Below are 17358 nucleotides of genomic sequence, written 5' to 3'. Positions count from 1 at the left end.
AAGCGCTTCGTTACGTTCGCTTCACGTTTAGGTGAGGTTGCCATCGTCAGCACATAGATCGACAGTAATCAGCACCGTACCCATGCCTGACGGATGTCTTGGTAAACGTTTCTGGCTGCGACCTGCCGGCCGGTTCCAGTGCCATCCATAAACGGAATGTGAGAAAAATCACCCGTCAATTTTTCACTACCCTTTCCTCCACCAGCCCCTCGCTGGGAAGTGGCAGGTAGCTATCGAAATGCGCCCGATATGCGCCCATTCCCTAGAGAAGTTCGCCGTGCATGAGGCGTGTGCATTGGTGCCGCAATAAAATTAAGACATTTACGCGATAATTCATTAGTTCTCCTCCCTTTTGATTATGATGTTCGAGGGCGAGATCCCTTAGCAGGAGCGGATAACAACCCAGCCATGGCTACGGAGACGTGCTCGTTTTTCCTTTGCGTACGCGCCATTTAAAAATCGATAATTATCACTCTCTCAGTCCTAGGCGTCGTCGTCGTTGTGGTCGTCTGTGTCACCCAGATCGCGATCCAGGGCGTAAAGGGTGGTAGCCAACACTAAGCGTGAAGTTACCTTATTCGAGTGTGCGTCTCGCGGGAAAGAGAGTAAGAGGCGAGCGCGATCGCTCGGACGTGCGATATTCTTTCACGGCAACTAGCCGACAACGACTGATGAATCAATTTGTAGCCAACTTACCGGACTCGCAAAGTTTCATTTTCACCCACGTCCAAAAAAGGGATGTATAATGCAGGCTGCGTGAGCTAAACTTTCCACGCATTTTTCCCAGCCCCGTACGGTGTACTCTTTGCCGACACTCCACTGTAAAGGTACCCTTCTACGGCAGCGGTGCTCGAACGGCAGTACGGGAAAGTCGTCGATATTGAAACGCGAGATAATTAGTGCTGGCATGGGTAGAACAGCATAGCTAACACGTTGCGGCAAATAAGTATCATGTAACATTTTGTTTTAGTTTCGCGTTTTTGTTTAACAATAACCGTTGAACAGCTTTGCCAAACGTCTTGTTCAATTTAATTTTTTTGTTTTGTTTAAATGTAAAAATCTGAGAAGGTTTAGTTGAATGGAATGAAAGTGTATCCATGTAATATAAAATTAATCAACACAAAATCGCTTTCTGTACATGCTTAACCTGCCAGTCGTGTATTTTATGCTGTTGATTGAACAGCCTGTTGGTGATTATTAAGACCCGTCACTATCTCGATCAACTCGTCAGCTAATCAGGCTACCAGTCGCGACAGAATAATTCCTCCATCATGCGCCATCACCCATCCCTGCCCGACTGAACCGAACGTTACAGCCAGAAGGTGTGCAAAGTTATCGCTGAGTGGAAAACTTATCACCCATACAGCGATACCCAGCCAATTAATCGTAATTTTCACCCTGATCCAATTTCGCGCGATCGAAATCGAATTGCGAAGTTATTGTCGGACAAAAGTGAAACCCCTCGTAAGCTGCGCAGGTACGCAAGTCCTTGCTGTACTAGAGCTCTGTAATATTACTAGGAAGTGGTCCATTTAACAGACGATCAGTCGACACAGTCGAGACAGATGTTACGCTAGTTTTTGTTTCAGCTCGTGTGCATTTGAGCACCTCGATTGGTGATCTTGTTTTTTTTCTGATTAACCTTCCTTAAGCTGCACCGTGGGCAACAATTGTCCTAACGAAGCGCGTAATTATTTTCTCTAATTAAATCAATTAATGACGATCGGTAGCCACTCGGTGCAGGAGGACAGCAAGTCTCCCGTTGCCGGATGTTCGTGCAATGATCACGTTGGTTTTTTTTACCGTGCGGTGTACCAACGATGTCCAGCCCCTGGGACGATACCTGGGCCATAGGAACAGAATTTTTAATCATGATTTATCACATAATAAGATTTAATAATTGCGTCCCGATAGAGTCTGTGCCAGGGCGGGAGGGAACAATGATTTATTGATTCCTTTTCGTGTTTTGTTTTTCTCTCGCTACTGCATGAGTACGCGCCACTTCTAAACCAACTCGTGCTGTACTTTCCCCTTTCACACGCCATCCATCTTGCCCGCGCCAGCTCGTGGCATGACAGCTGGGAAAGAAGTGGAAGCGCACCGCGCACCAGGAAGGTGGGTGAAAAAGTTGTCATCGAAGCGAATCAGTTTCAATTCCATATAGAGTGGTGAGAAACGCGCGACTCTGCGCGAAGTGAGCGATGCACTCCCGTTCGAACTAGTTCCACATATCTTCTGCCACACAGTCACGTGCAGCCATAGCAAGCGCACAGCCAGGCACTGCAAGGGAACACACATCATCTTTCGAACCCATTGGCAGCTAGATCAGCAGCAACATAATCATTGGGCTCCCACTAACAATCCCGCTGACATGCGGTGGGAGCCCGAAATAAACATGGATCACCGGGATCTGTGACACTGGGGGTCTCTAGGCTCTGCGGGTGGACGCAGTACGAGGAGCCACCTTGGATCGTGTCATCTGTCAGCGCTGTCTGCGTTGCGCTTGGTGGTGTTGTAGCTTTTGGCATGTTACACTACATTACCGTGATTCGCAACACACACACACGGTGATACACGGTACAAAGTTCCCTGGCGCTCTATCCTGGGACAAATAGGGCCAGGTCCTAGGTTTCGTAAATTGAAAAATCATTAATAACGCGCAATGTTTGTTTGCTGCCTGTTATTAGTCGCGCTTTACACAACTTCCAATCCAATTGAATTTGTCGATACAATTTATGATTAATACGCTGGAATCGGGCCAACCGCCAGTAGGCTGTTTAGTTCGAAGCTCTAGGCAGTCGCAATTGTTCGTTTGTTACGGTCGTGTCGAGGACATATCAGCGGGGGTCACTCAATTGCACCCGGGCGAACAAACAACTACCCGGACCATTTAGGGTCTGGGGATCTACTGAACTTCTGAACTTCGGCTTTTCTCCTTCAATCCAATACGCAACCGGTCGAGGGTGTCCAGCCCGGGTGGTGTCTTATTTTTACCTCTACCTTTTTTTTTTTGCTTACACGTACAAGAACGAACGCTAACCGAATCTTGATCTCGTCACCCAGGTGCTTTGTCCGCTGACGAATGATCGTGAATCAAGATCAAATTCTTGGCTGACGAGAGTGTGACGTGATTTTTCTTTACCAATCAATCAAAAAGCCATGATACACAGTTTTTACGCGACACGATCGGCGAGGACGGACAGGCAACCCCGCTGTGGCATATGGCATACGGTTTCGGACGAACATTATCGATCGATCTAGTGTTTCGTTCTGGGGCTCCGGGACTTTGTTCGGATTTGTTTGCTACGGCCCTTAATCTGTTCCACTGGCATGGAGCAGATCGCTACGGCTTCGATTCTAGTTCAATGGTTTTGAGAACAAGGAATTGAACGCATGGGAACATGTTTTATTTACAACAACCACCAAATTGTGCTGCTTACATTGCCCTCGTCAGAGGGAGCTTTGTTATGTACAGAGAAGTGGAAAAATGGAACCTCGTATCTGTTCCTACAAACCGGATATTGTTAACTTGAGCGCAAAACAATGTTTCGTTAATGTTGAAGGTTAATCTCCAGCATTATACCGTATTCGAGCTAGAAGGTTCCAAAGCTGACTGCTTCGAAGAACATCTGTATAATGTTACATACACTTATTTTGGTTATTGTTTGAAAATATTTAAAAATAAAATTGTCGAATAAAATTATATCAAAAATACTTAAGGCAAGCCACTTTGAGCAAACCTAGCAGGAAATGGATTCATTCTTAAACGTAGCTATAAATTCGAGCTCAACTAGCCAGCCGGAAACATCAGACCGTACCGAAGACGTTCCTTATCACGACTCAGATGGGTCGATTGCTTTTTCCACGGTTCGGGTAATCCTCACGAAGCTTGGGTCCAAATGCCCGCCTAATAGTAAATCTGCCGGAAGCAGAAGAAGCTGGCGAATCACGGTCGTGTCCCATAAGTCGCGGGGCACCATCAGATAAAATTTAATTAATCCTTATTGCGCTCATGACCGAATCATTAATTAGCTTCCATTTCTAAACGGCGCCCTCTACGATACACTCTGCACACGTAGACACACACACACAGAAACACATTTCGCTTGGCCAATTGATAATAACCGTTTCAGTTTACGACCACCCGCTGGTGCCTCATGCCGTACCTTGCCACATTCTGCAAAAGCGTCCAATCGGATACGATTGCATTTCTGAAGACGTTTGAGAGCTACGGGTTCGTCTCAAGCGCAAAAAGATTAGTGGTCCGGGGAAGCTCAATGTTGAGGAAACATTCCGAGGCATGAGTGAAGAAAAAAAGGCCTTCAGACACACACACGTGGTAGGATTACGTTTAGTCGCATAGTGACACAAATTGCACGCCCGTCATGCCTAACGTCCAAACAATCTGGTGACGATTGGATCGTTTGAACGGTTCGAATTGCACCGAAATCGTTCCCAATTGAGTCACCCTGGCCATGGGCGCCGTATCGAAGCAATGCAAGATCGGGGGAAGCGTGAAAAAAGTGAAAGGTTACAGATTCGGTACCCGCGTGGTGAAGTTTGGTAAATGATCTTCAGCGCTCGAATGATCGTACGCATTTATCAACAGTCGCGCCAACCGTGCTAGGAGGTTTTTGATACAATTCTATTTCGGTTTTGATCGGCTTTGAATTGGCACGTTTGCTTTCACGCGTCACTGCATTGGACCTACTTATGGTGGCGGCCGCTAGACTTGGCGGTAATAAATGATCAGAATAAGTTATAAAATTTAATATTTTATTTTTATTTCGCATTGTTGTTGGTCCCGAGGCCACGAAGTGCCCAGCTGGTATGCTGCCCGGACTGTAGCCTTCGATGGGTCATGCAAAACCGACACGAAACCATAAACCGGAGTAGTGGCTTGCAGACGTTTTGCAGGAAAAAGCAACAGCAAAAACAAAAATCGTACCTGCAACTAAATAAAGCGTAGTTCAAACTAGACCACCACTCGCCGTAACCGGGGAGAGGGCACCCTAGACGTGCGCTATTCCTTTCAAACGTCCTGCACACACATACATAGACGAAGATGACGGCGACGACGGACCAGAGCTGCCTCGCCCCGTCAGTCTTATTCATTCATGTTTGCTCTGCATGTGATGATTGGCCTGATTTGGACCGCTGCACGCCGTACGGCCAGCGAATGCCAAAAAGAGCACCGAGGTAATGAATAGATTGTAGTTTATTGGATTTTTATCCCACTGAGATCAAATTGCGATTGCACTACGAGCACCACGCAGCAGGGCCCGCGCTAGTTCAGGCTGTACGGTAGGCACACGCGGCACGTGGGAGGAACGGTACTGACCGGGACGTGCAGATGATTGCAAAAGACAGATCCAAGGCGGTCATTCGAGAGGAACTTCTGGTTGATATCGGTCATGCATACATCGACCGCTTGACTCGCTCAGGCCGCAAACAAGAGCGAATTGATTGATTTCCACGGCACCATAAACCATTTATCCATTATCGCCCCGAGTTCGTCCGATCGTGCCGGTAGGAAGGTTGGCGAAGGATGCATGACGCACAAAAGGCTATTAAAATATTTTCGGGTTGATTTTTATTCCTCTCGTTTCGTCGCCTCTCGTCCACTGCATGATTTTGGTAATGCTTTGGGGAGCAACGAGGAGGGTACGGAATCCTCACGGCGAAGGGCCCGATCGTACGCATAACGATCCCATTATGTTGCTGCTTATTGGAGTGTCAATTTCATTTCAAACGGGACTTGTGTCGGATCTCTAAACCACCATTGCTGGTTCCTCGCACAAAACAGCTGATGGATCAACAGGGCATAATTAAGACATCGTAGCCCACTGGGCCACTGGCGGTCGGCGTTGGATGCATGGTTCGATTTTACCAACTTTGACAACATCGTTATAATGACCGTTTGGAGCGTGCCGATACGTCTGGCCCAGCCGACGATGCAAAACGTCCGCGTACGAAAGCGAAAGTGAACCATAGTTCACCTTTCCGAGCCGAGCACGAGTGACCTTAATTATCAGCCAGCATGCTGATCGCTGGTCGCCGTTTGCCACCCTGCTTCTTGGGGGAGCGCATAATTTCGGCCATCAGCGCCCTGAACGCCACGTTCGCCGGGCGCGTTTGGTTCCTTTGTTCAACCGTCAGTCATGGCGGTAGCAAAACAGCTCCAAATCAACCGAAAACACCGCCGGACGCGTACCTACACCGTCGACGTGACGACGGAATCTGGAATCTGGTAAACTATTACCTTTCAACGCGTCATTAAGCTAGACGCGTCCGTTCCGCATCATACACGCTGGGCTGGGTGCTGCGAAATTGGGTTGATACGACGCCACGACAGTCTAAGACATGCTAAGACAGCGAGCTTTTTTTTCTGCACAGTCACGGGCGTTTCCTTGGAATGTGGGTTCATATTTACAAACACGGCTGGGTCGATCGCACAATTGCTGCCTGCTGTGTAATAGATGCAATACAAGCATTGCCCAAACTCTTTCCGGATACGTTGCATTTACTGGAGATACCGTTGAAGGGATGGTTTGATTAAGCTGAAAACATTGGGTTGTCATACAGAATCAAGATTTTTAAACCACAGTGTTGATTGTTGCTTAACTTTAGAAGACATTTGTGTAATTGAAATTTAAATAATATGGTAAAACTTTTGGGTGAACTTGGCTCAACTAAGACCAAAAAGATTTATAAACAAGAAAACAAACTGAACTTCACAGTTAGAGGTGATTGCCTGATTGCATTTACTCTTGTTTTACCTCGTTACTTCGTTAGAAGCTACGAGATTGAATTGTAAGATTAATAAGCACTTAGTGTAAAAAAAGCTGTCACTCAGCTCGGTGGTTACTTTATGAAATTTTCTATTATTGCAGCATCGTGCGCAACACTGAGGCTGTTCATGATTACACAATTAGCAAATGAAGCTTTTCTTACGTCTCCTTTAATCGAGAGCACAATGGCACGAAGTAAGAAGTTGTGCTCGCATTCACCGCATTGTCCGCCACGACACGCAGCAAGCTGCTGACCCGTGCGATCGAAATATCACCAAAGCAAGGCAAGCGCTGAATGGCAGCCAAACAGGGAAAACGTTCGCTAAACAATTTAACACCATGTTTGGATAAATGGCTTGAACAATTTTTTCCCCGCATCGCTTTCTTTCTCCACTGCTGTTCTTCGTTTTCCACTAGGTCGGGCCTTGTTGTCGGCCGCGCAAAGAAGATTGCCGGCTGTCGCGTGTGGCGTGATAGTATGCTGGTGATAATTTTCCCTCATTTATGCTATTTTGATTAGGTATTATGCACTGGTGCTCTCTTTCTCGTGTGCGCGGCATAGCCTGCCGAGTGCCCCTGTCCTTCCCCACCATCCCCAGTCGCTACGAATGCAATTCCGTGTGTGAGCTTGCCATCATGACATGCTGCAGAGAGCACGCTGTATTGGGATTTATACCGCCCCACTGTAGCAGCCCCACATACACTCACAGTTCGTGCAGCAGCAGATCGTCTCCTTTCTCCGGTACAACTATTTTCATTAAATTAAATTAAATTATAAAAGTAAATTGAATTCAGTGACCAACCGACCGACTTCACCCGGTTACTTGCGGTTAGTAGAGGTGCAATCATCCTCCTCGCCGAAAAAAAGGTATATAGATCGCCTTCAGTTTTGCTCATTTGCCCCCGGGGCTGTGCGGTGACACACGGACCCAGCTGGTATGCTGCTAACCTGCCAGACTTGCACTGGGCGTGAAGGGAGTAAAGTAACAGAGAGAAAAAAAAAGCCGACAGGTATAAATTCCTTGCCGCTCGAGTGCATCGAGCCACCGGTGCAGCAATGCTGAAACATTTCTACAACAAATTGTGCGCACTTGCCACGATTTTGTTACTCCTGCGCGCCGGCGAGGGCCAGGCAAGGGAAACAGAACGGCGAAAAGCACCTTTCTTTGGGTGGAGTGTCTGCGACTGTACCGAGTTAGCGTGGATCTCTTCGGTAAGGCCGCATGTCCAGTGGTGATAAAGTTGGCTCCACTCTAAACCAGACTTTGATCACGACATCATGCTTGCAGACGGACGCTAACGATGGACGAGATTTTTGTGTCGATCGTTTCTGTGTGTGTGTGTGTTTTTTTCTATTTATTTTGTGCCCTGGCCTGTTGGTGCTTTTGCTCTGCTCTTCTAGATAGGTGAGCATCGATCGATAGTAGCAGACAAAAAGAGTAAAACAGAAACACGTTTCTCGAGGGGGGGAAGTACAACCGAACCGCGGGCAATAAACATCGTCTGGATGAACTAATACTGGATCTTGGTATGATTTTCCACTGCAATCCGCTGCAGACAATTGCAATTGAAGTGATATTTGCTCTATTTATTTTTTCTGTAGCGTTTCAAGTCGTTGATAATTAATACCACAATCAATAGATAGACACCCCGTACGGGGCAACCGTTTTTCTACCAGCTCAGCTACACGCCGTCAGGTTTTACGGTGAATTAATTTTTGCCCTTGTGATTGGGAAAATATCTAAGCTCATCGAAGGGCATCTTCGGCAAACCATCCCCCGTTTGGCTGGCTTTTTCTACTGCCACGATTACTTATCGTCCATGTGCCATTAGCTTCGACACGAGAGGTTAATAGATTTAGTTCGTGAGTCCACTTGCTCAACCCTCGGCAAAAGGTGCATTACGAGCTCAGGGCATGATAGGAAGTGGGAATCTATCCGGAAAGCTGGGTGTGTTTATTCTACCACATCTCGTCGTGATGGCGATTTTTTGCCAACTAATTAGCGCAGCATCTTAAAATTGGCCCTGCCAACCATCTTGTACACAAAATTAGTTGAGGATATTTTTCAATTTAAAGCTTACTATTGAGTTAAAATAATAGTTTGACATAACAAACAGAATTCTCGATTGACTGTTCAGCGTCCCTTTAGTGTGGTCCATGTTGCGCATTCATATGGCGAGAATTAAATATGTAAAATGTTACACTAGCACAATCTAGTGAACTAAGCAATCCGTCTACACAGCAATAAATATTCAGCTTTAGAAAGCAATTAATATTATCTATATTAGGTATAAATAGCTTATTTGATAAACGCGAATATAATAGCATTAAAATTAGATACAATTCAATAGTGTATGTTAGATGCATTTACGAAGTAATTAATTTTAATGTGTTTGTAATTCAGATGAGATGGTAATCAAGCCACAAATTGACATCCATTTAGTTAATGCAAATGTTACATACTATCCATTGCATAGATAATAATGCAAACCACTCCAATCACAGTCTACATCCGACATACAAAATAGTTAACAGTTCTTATAATACCATCAGCTCTTAAATATATTATTTTATTTATTTACGGAAGGACGGTTTGTTTCGGTCGCATTTCTTATCTCATAACTATTGGATCAATAAATCTGTATTTTTAATTCAATTTCATGCAATAAAATACAATCTCTTAAATAACATTTAGTTTGAACAATAAAAGGGTATCACTTCGCATAGTTTGCTCAACTCGGGGTTACTTTGGGTAAGTTATGTGCACCGTATATAGATTGCATCATCTATACATCCGCACCGATCAGAGAACTCTATATGACACCAGTATCAAAAGATGTTCCAATACTTCCAACAAAGATGCACACTGCCATGATGGGCATAAAACCAAACAAACCAAATTACCGATCCGAGGCCAATGCTATGACATTTCTCAAATTCACAGCGTTTACTACCGACACATCGCAGGCGTCACTTGAATTCTGCCCCCGTATCTCAGCATGAACGCCATGAATCATATTTACAGTTATGAGTATGATTCGCAGTTAGCATCGAGCGCCACTTCTAGCGGGCCGCGTGGTCATGAAAATCCTTGACTTTAGCGTCCAATCTATCTGTCAGCCGGTAAGGCCATCATTACTAGTAAACATGACGACGTCGACGCCAGCACCTCGGCACACTACATATCGGGCAAAGGAGGCAGAGTGTGTACGCGACGATGGAAGGGTAAAGAAAAGGCACCCGGCTTGCACTGCAATTATCCGGCATCCTAATGCTGGCGTTCGAGTGTTCGGAGTCTTTAGTTATTACCGTCCCAGCGCCTCAAAAATAGTCCACGGTCCTACGGATGTGTTGCCGGCAGTATTTTTGTGTGTGAGCTATGTGTGTTTCATTTCGTTTTCGATGCCCTTGAACTTCACAGCCCGGTAACGTCAAGCGCAAGCGATCGAGAGCATCAAGAAGGATTTCAGTCGTGCTGCTCAGTGTCAAGCCCGACGAGGTGAATCGCAAATCAGATGACCAGATGTTGCCTGCACTGCAGCTTAGCGAACGGTACCGAACGGACGGGCTGCCGTTTATCGGATTCAAACTATCGGTGAACCATTTAATGCTGAACCGTGAAACAGATAATTAAGTCGTTGAGACCCTCGCATATAGAGCATTCTGGCCACCTGCTCCACAGAATCACGGCCTATATTGTACTGCACTCAGGCGGATTGCAAGCGTGAATGCTGCAAAAAAAAATGGAAAATAAAACTGCGCTCTCATTCAGAACTGCTGACGTCGCTTTTCTGGCCATCCATCTATTGCGTCCACGACCTGACACTGGAGCTCGTAACGAACGACTTTGACATTTAAACTGCTCACTTTACGATCGACTCCCGTACCGAAAATGCCGGCACGACCGGCATCCGATTTCATCTGCACCCCATCCGTTTGATCCATAGAAATGATACACCAAACACACAGATTCGTAAAATTGGCGTTGATGCTGCGTGGCCAGTGACTTTATGAGCGGTGTAATTAAAGTTATAATTTTAATTAACTTCCATCTTGACCTACGCACGCATCGCATGGGCAAATCTGGTACACGCGCGCACAAACACCGTACACGATCTTTTGCGGCATTGGAATGCTATTTGTCATTCATCTTAATAAAACATCGCTACCGGCTTACTTTCCTGACCGAAAGTGTACGCTTGGGTTGGCGAAAATGACGGCTTTCTCAGCTGTAGGCATTGCGCCGCGTTCATCGCTTGCCGCAGCGTCGAAGTCGTTTTTCAATTCAACCGCCATTTAGCGCATCATTTGCCAGCACTTAGTGTCGATTTAGCTCTCACATTATTTCCTACTTGCTTCATTACATTTTCCTTCACGTTGTTTCATTTTCAGGCTGCACAAAGGTTTACACCAAAAGCTCGCATCTGAAGGCCCATCAACGAATTCATACCGGTAAGTGAAATTAATTTAGCGTCCGTTTGGCCATTGTACAAAGCTAATGAAAGACTTTACTCTTTTTGAAGCCGCTATTTAGGTGTACATATGTTACTGAGAAGAGTAATGGTGTGTAATTTCGGGAATATGAGTACAATAAGCAAAAATTACATGTTTATGTGGGCTAATTTTTATTAACTTTGTTAGCCTTGACTGAGTACACCAATCACTTTGATCGGTATAATCAGTGACCGATAAACGATATCACTCATACATGAAGCATTCATTACATAAAGCTTACACATGATACGTAATATATAATGATTACATGAAGTAAGTTTTCAAACATTACAGGCTGATAATCAATTTTTGGCTTTCCAATTCCGATGTAAATAAAACACCGTCACTACAACTTTGATTTCTACAGTTCTCTTCGATTGGCTACATCACATTTTTCTCGAGGTATAAATGCATTGCCAAAATCATAAAGAAACATCCAGGCCGACTCCAAAATAGGTCTCGCACGAAACCATTCCCTTACGAAACGCATCACAGTATTTTCGCACCCGCTCACGATTGTAAACGAGCACGAACGGTTTTTCTTTCGCACGCCGGAAGGGAGTCGTTTTCTGCCGATACCGGGTGGCTTGACCCCCGTCAGAGGAACGAATTGTTTCTTGTCCCGGTTTTACATCCATCCCGGGCGGCCTGGCGGGTATCATTGCATGATTCTGACGGCGAAGGCGAACGGCCATCGATCGAAAACTTTCCTCCATCAATCGAGGCCCGAGCGGCTGTCCGCCGCTGTCTCGAAATTTTCGATTTCGTCTGTCAAGTGAAAGTCATTCGCAATTGTGAGCCGACGGTATATTCTTCCCATTGTACCTGTTCGGTGCCGGGCCCGATAGGGACCCGGTTGCGAAAACGGTGGATTGCGGCAACAAAAGAATAAAAGCAGTCTTTCACTCACTTGCTTCACACGCTCGGCTTGACCGTGCCCGGGCGGCATCTTTGCGCAAAAAGGGGTATTCCGTGCCCGTTGCGCTTGCGCGACGTCCTGTACACATCCCGGCCACATTGAAATTGGGCCCCCACCCGATCATGTCGAGAGCCTTTCGCGCCTGCTAAAGAAATGCCTTCATCGGAGCTATCTTCGATGAACTGTGCAAATGATTGACGGTAGCAGCGGATGGTTTTGACAGCTATTGGCATTGGAAAATGGTCAGAACCATGGAGCACTCAATGGTCGACTGATGGACAGAGAGAAAGAAGGGGAAAGAGAAATCCTTTCCGCACCAGCAAAAGTAACGCAAAACGAATGTAGCTCGGCCGCGTCCCGCCAACCGACGCGGTGCGTGATAAGAGAGCTGTAGCGAGGTACGAACAAAAAATGAGGCAGATTCCATCATTCCTGCCGGCTACTGGTGTGTCCTAAACGGTGCTGGAGTATGTTTTCACCAGCAGTAGCACCAGCACGAAAGGTACATGATTGAGATGTTTTGGAAAAGCGGAGAGAAGAAAAAAAATTAATGCAATTGGACGAAATTCCGCCTCGTAACGTAATCATGCAATGCGATGAAGAGTACTCTTGTTTTCTGAGCTACATTTTTTCTTTTCTTGGAGTTCATTCAAAGCGAGAGGAAGATTGATAGCAGGAGATATATCACACAGCATTAATTTTGAAAGGCAGCTAGTGAACAATCGAGCCCAACCATTTGTTTTACAATCCGGTTTTGAAGGTTTGTTATGAGTAGTTTTTTTTTAATTTATTTTCCAGTTTCCGTTACACTTTGACAGAAAAGCATAGTTTATAGCGAGAATGAGCTTTCATCATGCTCTTCTTGTATTGCGAAGGAAAAAAATATTATCCGATTAGCATTTTGAGAATGAAATTCAACATCGATATTTAACTATGTTCAATTGGGTCAGAAACAGAAAAAACCATTGCAACAATCGCATAAAAATTAGAAAAAGTTGTGTTTACTTCTTTCATTATTTTCATTTACATCATTAATTGGATTAATAGCTTATGAACCATTTCAAAGTGACTCATTGCAATAAATATCAGAATACTTCCTATTCCAATGGCTTATTCTTTGAAGAATTTGTTGCATGTAGTACAACAATCTTTCAATTTACGTATTCTCTCTACTTGTCCGTCGAATTGCATACACACTTCTCTGTACGGCGCTTAATGAATAGCCTAATGACTTTTCGAACAAGACTCGAAACACACTGCTCTGTTGAATTTACAACCTCCTTTAAGATTACAATCGAAACAAGCCTTACACTTTTTGGAACAAACACCTAAGACACTTATCGACAGCGCTTTTTAGCAAGAAATTAAAAAAAAAAACACTTTCGTCCAGCACACATCACGCACCACCCTTTGCTCGTACGCAATCCGTCGTGATCAATCCGCGATCAAAGCGCTGAACATTTATTTAGTGTTGCCAATAATTAATTCACCGCCGTACGAAGGGGTCTCGACAATCGAACGGCGTCCATTACACGCACCCGCCGATGGAAACCGATCGAGTGATCTACCCTTTCTAACCATTCCACGCGAATGCGGAACTGAATTCGTAGCCACCTTCCACATCCTCTCCGCTCCCTCTGCGCCCTGATCGTACGCTACCAGCGCTAACTACGCAAATTTGCCACACTTTTCAGACTCCACGTTCGCTTCAGTCAGTAGTAGTAGCCCGGGGACTGAAACGGGAGGAAGGACATGCCCAACACCGACCAACGTTCGTTCGTTCTTATCGAGCAGCAGCCCTCTTGCGGCTGTTTCAGAGGGCTAGCGATTATTCTCCCCCGTTTTGATTGCTGCTATTAGTTAGCGCTTGGCCACGATGTGTCGGTGTGTGAGTGTTTGTACGTGTGCGATCACATACGCGCGTATGTTGTGTGCGCGTGCAGTGTGAACTACCAGTAAGCAATACCTGTCTTTTCACTGCATAAACACTGCAATCGATTGCAGCCGATAGATTAATGAATTCTCTTACGTGTGATGGCGATAAACGAAAAGCGAACGAAAAGTATACCTAATACAGGCAAAAGGTGTACTTTTCTGTGAAGGTTGCTTTGAAAAATGAAAAAAATGGTAAAAAAATAAATAAAAGCCCTCCAAAACCCAAATCCATATCTCGTGGATCTAAGATGCCGAGAAGCCGACTGGATAGAGCAAAACTTCCATTTATAAGAGCTGCGGTTTACACATACTGCTATGTCACAACAGCATTTTTCCATCGCTCACCGATGTGTGCGAGGCAACACAAACAGAAACGAAGTAAGATCCATATCCTTGCTTTCAAGCCTGCGTGCGGACGGCAACGAGCAACGGGTGGTCGTAGGTGATCAACTATTCATAACATTTTCTACCCTTTATGGCCGTTTCGTATATCACCACCATTTGCGTAACTGAGAAGGTCCATTCGATCGTTTCAGTTGTGAATTCAATTTTTGTAGTTCACACCAATCGTTCTTCTAGCATGTTTTGTTGCTGCCCAAGAACGCTGACGCTAGAAGAAGAAAGCAGGAGATTAAAAGTAACCCAACGCACAGAAGTATTCGACAACTTGTCTACCAGTATGCTCAGCGTCAAGGGAAGGAATGGTGATGTTTAAGTGATTTTGGAAGCGAAAGGAATATGCCCGCGGCAATAACCAGCCTCCAACACTCAGCAGACCGCACACTCAAGAATTATGATTGATCGCTGCCGCGTGCTGTCCGGAGGCATTCTGTCTCCGGTTCGATGATATTCCAGTATCGCAGCAACACCGGCAGCCCTCGACAACCATAAGTATCATAAGCCTGTACCGTTCCCTTTTCTCTCTCTCATCCCCTCCTCCTTTCCTTCCTTTGCCGACTTCGGTCATTCACAATCAACCGTTGCTGTTGTTTAACAGGCCTGAGTCGAGCGTTTCTTTCCGGGCGCTCGAGCTGATTCTTGGATTTGTGAAGCAGACATAAAAAACTAAGCTCCAAAAAATCCCGATGGGTGTCAAGATTTGACGCCATTATCGCGATCAGTTATTTGAGAGTTCCGCACACCCCGGAGCTATTCTCGCGATTAGCCATCGGTATCGATTTAAAGGGAATTTCGATCTCAACACTGCTCCCGGCTATTTTGCCAATTCGTCTGGGAGACTGTTTCCACCTCGCCACGCGGCTGCTCTGATTCGTCGAGGCCAGTGCCAACTTTGACGAGGCTCGATCAATTAGGCCTACGTTTCGGTGACCTATGGAGACCCGCTCAATCTAGCTCCTTTCCTTATGGCTAAATGCTTCGGTTTTCCGTGCTACCGACCCAACCAAAACCCGACCGACCTACACGCGTCCTCCGGGCAGTTATAAAAACAATAAAACAACATTTAATTAGTCGTCAAATACTTTGCATGCCGTTCACCAGCCCCCGGGTGGGGTAGGGCCATAATGGTGGGGAAACAAAATTTACACCGATGAAAAAATACACTCAAACTTCATCATCCGTGAAGGCAGAGAGATCGAGAGAAAGAAAGATCAAACAAAAACAAAAAAATAACTCTCAGTACAAATTGCAGACCAATGCTGCTGGTTCAACAAGATGGAAATGTAAGAATGACGATAAAAAGGGATACTCACGAGATTCGAGATACACGGTTAATGAAGTTCCATTTTTTCGACTGGTAAAAGTGAATATGGGCCATAAAATTGGCACACGGCGCAATAATGATATCTTACCCTCGGGGGGAGAGTAGCAACAATTTGGATCGCTTTCGACACGGTCCGATTCGACCTGATCGTTGAGACACTGATTTTTCGTTTTATTTCACTTGTAAATGTTAAAACAGTCCCCATCTTCTCACTATATATAAAATCGAAAATCGCCACAATGACGTGAGAGTAAACATTCAGCAAGAGAGAGAGAAAGCGGTGAGAGCAGAGCTCTCTTAGCAACGCGCGTTGCTGCGAAAGGACTTGCTCCATGCAACACTGCCAGCCCGCGGGTAATGAGGGCAATGGTTACTTAGATTTTTTGTTTACACGAACCGATTTGAAAACACATGGTATTGGATATAATGAACTTTTTAATAATTAAAGTTGCAAATTAGCCACCTGATGATAAAGTGTCCCATCTCATACCCCTTCCTATTATTAATCAAGATATTCAAGGCAATATTAAAAAAAAAAAACATGTTTGAAAACTATGCAAAATAGCTTAATTGTGAAATGTTGATATTCCAATTCATTGAATCATTAATAAAGCCAACCATACTCATTATTGGTGCTTAAGCACTTCGAATACTACATAAACCGTCGTCATCGGCAGATAAGTGTGGTACATAATATCCTGTAAAACGGGTTGCTATACCCAGGACGTCGAACATGTACACTCCCTCAAATCTTCTTCTTTTTGTCGTAACGTCCTACGCGGACATGCCGGCCTATACAGGCTTTCGAGACTTAATTCATTACCACGTAGCCGGATATTCAATCCTTGCTACGGGCGGACGGTCCATTCTGGGTTTGAACCCATGACGGGCATATTATTGAGTCGTTCGAGTTGATGACCACGTACCAAGGGACCACCCCAAATCTACTACTCCGCAATATTGGCTGAGTCGGGACAAGGACAACGCATGACAATAAGAGGCGGATGTAGCCGAAAGACCCTAAGCGGCCATATGCTAAAAAGCCTTGCTGAAATTCCGAGCAAGAAAGCGGATGGATGAGCGGAAGATGGCGGATGTTGATAACTTGAAAGTTAAAATTGAATTTGTAACGATTTGCTCGCGGGCGGGAAGAACTACTTATTTCAGGATGTCATTCCGGAACAAAGCACTAAAGGGAGAGATGGCTCATTGTGCTACATGACTGCAACATACTGCGCGTTAGGTGAGACAACCGTGCGCACTGCATTTAGCCGGATCAGCATCAACTACAGAACGATCCACAATGAAACTATGCTTACTGTAACGTGCTCAAGAGAGCTGAAAAGATTCTGACTGTTTCTATCAAGAGTGATGGCGAGTTCGATCAAGAGTGATATCTACCATGTGATGCTATCACCGTACTATGGTGTTGATCAAGAACAACCACGATATAATTAAGGACACGTCAAATAAGACACAAAATCTGAAAAATGTA

The 17358-nt window shown here is 45.2% G+C and overlaps 1 protein-coding gene and 1 long non-coding RNA gene across 3 annotated transcripts in view; one reads left to right on the top strand and one right to left on the bottom strand.

The window, feature by feature from the left end:
* The window catches only part of LOC120896256 (dendritic arbor reduction protein 1-like), a 105871-nt gene that overhangs the window by 52083 nt on the left and 36430 nt on the right, over positions 1 to 17358 (top strand). For both annotated transcript variants that reach the window (XM_040300245.1, XM_040300246.1), the window contains exon 6: positions 11185 to 11244. In XM_040300245.1, coding sequence (XP_040156179.1) covers positions 11185 to 11244 — 60 coding nt within the window. The remainder of the gene's footprint in view (positions 1 to 11184; positions 11245 to 17358) is intronic.
* LOC120896257 lies at positions 14385 to 16182 on the bottom strand. Its single transcript, XR_005738414.1, has 2 exons — positions 15853 to 16182; positions 14385 to 14750 (listed from the first exon to the last, which is right to left on the bottom strand). It is a non-coding gene; the product is annotated as an uncharacterized LOC120896257 (long non-coding RNA).

The sequence above is a fragment of the Anopheles arabiensis genome, chromosome 2 (assembly GCF_016920715.1).
Source record: "Anopheles arabiensis isolate DONGOLA chromosome 2, AaraD3, whole genome shotgun sequence".
Lineage (NCBI taxonomy): Eukaryota > Metazoa > Arthropoda > Insecta > Diptera > Culicidae > Anopheles > Anopheles arabiensis.
Note: the sequence above shows the minus strand (reverse complement) of the source record. Positions and strands in the feature narration are given on the sequence as shown.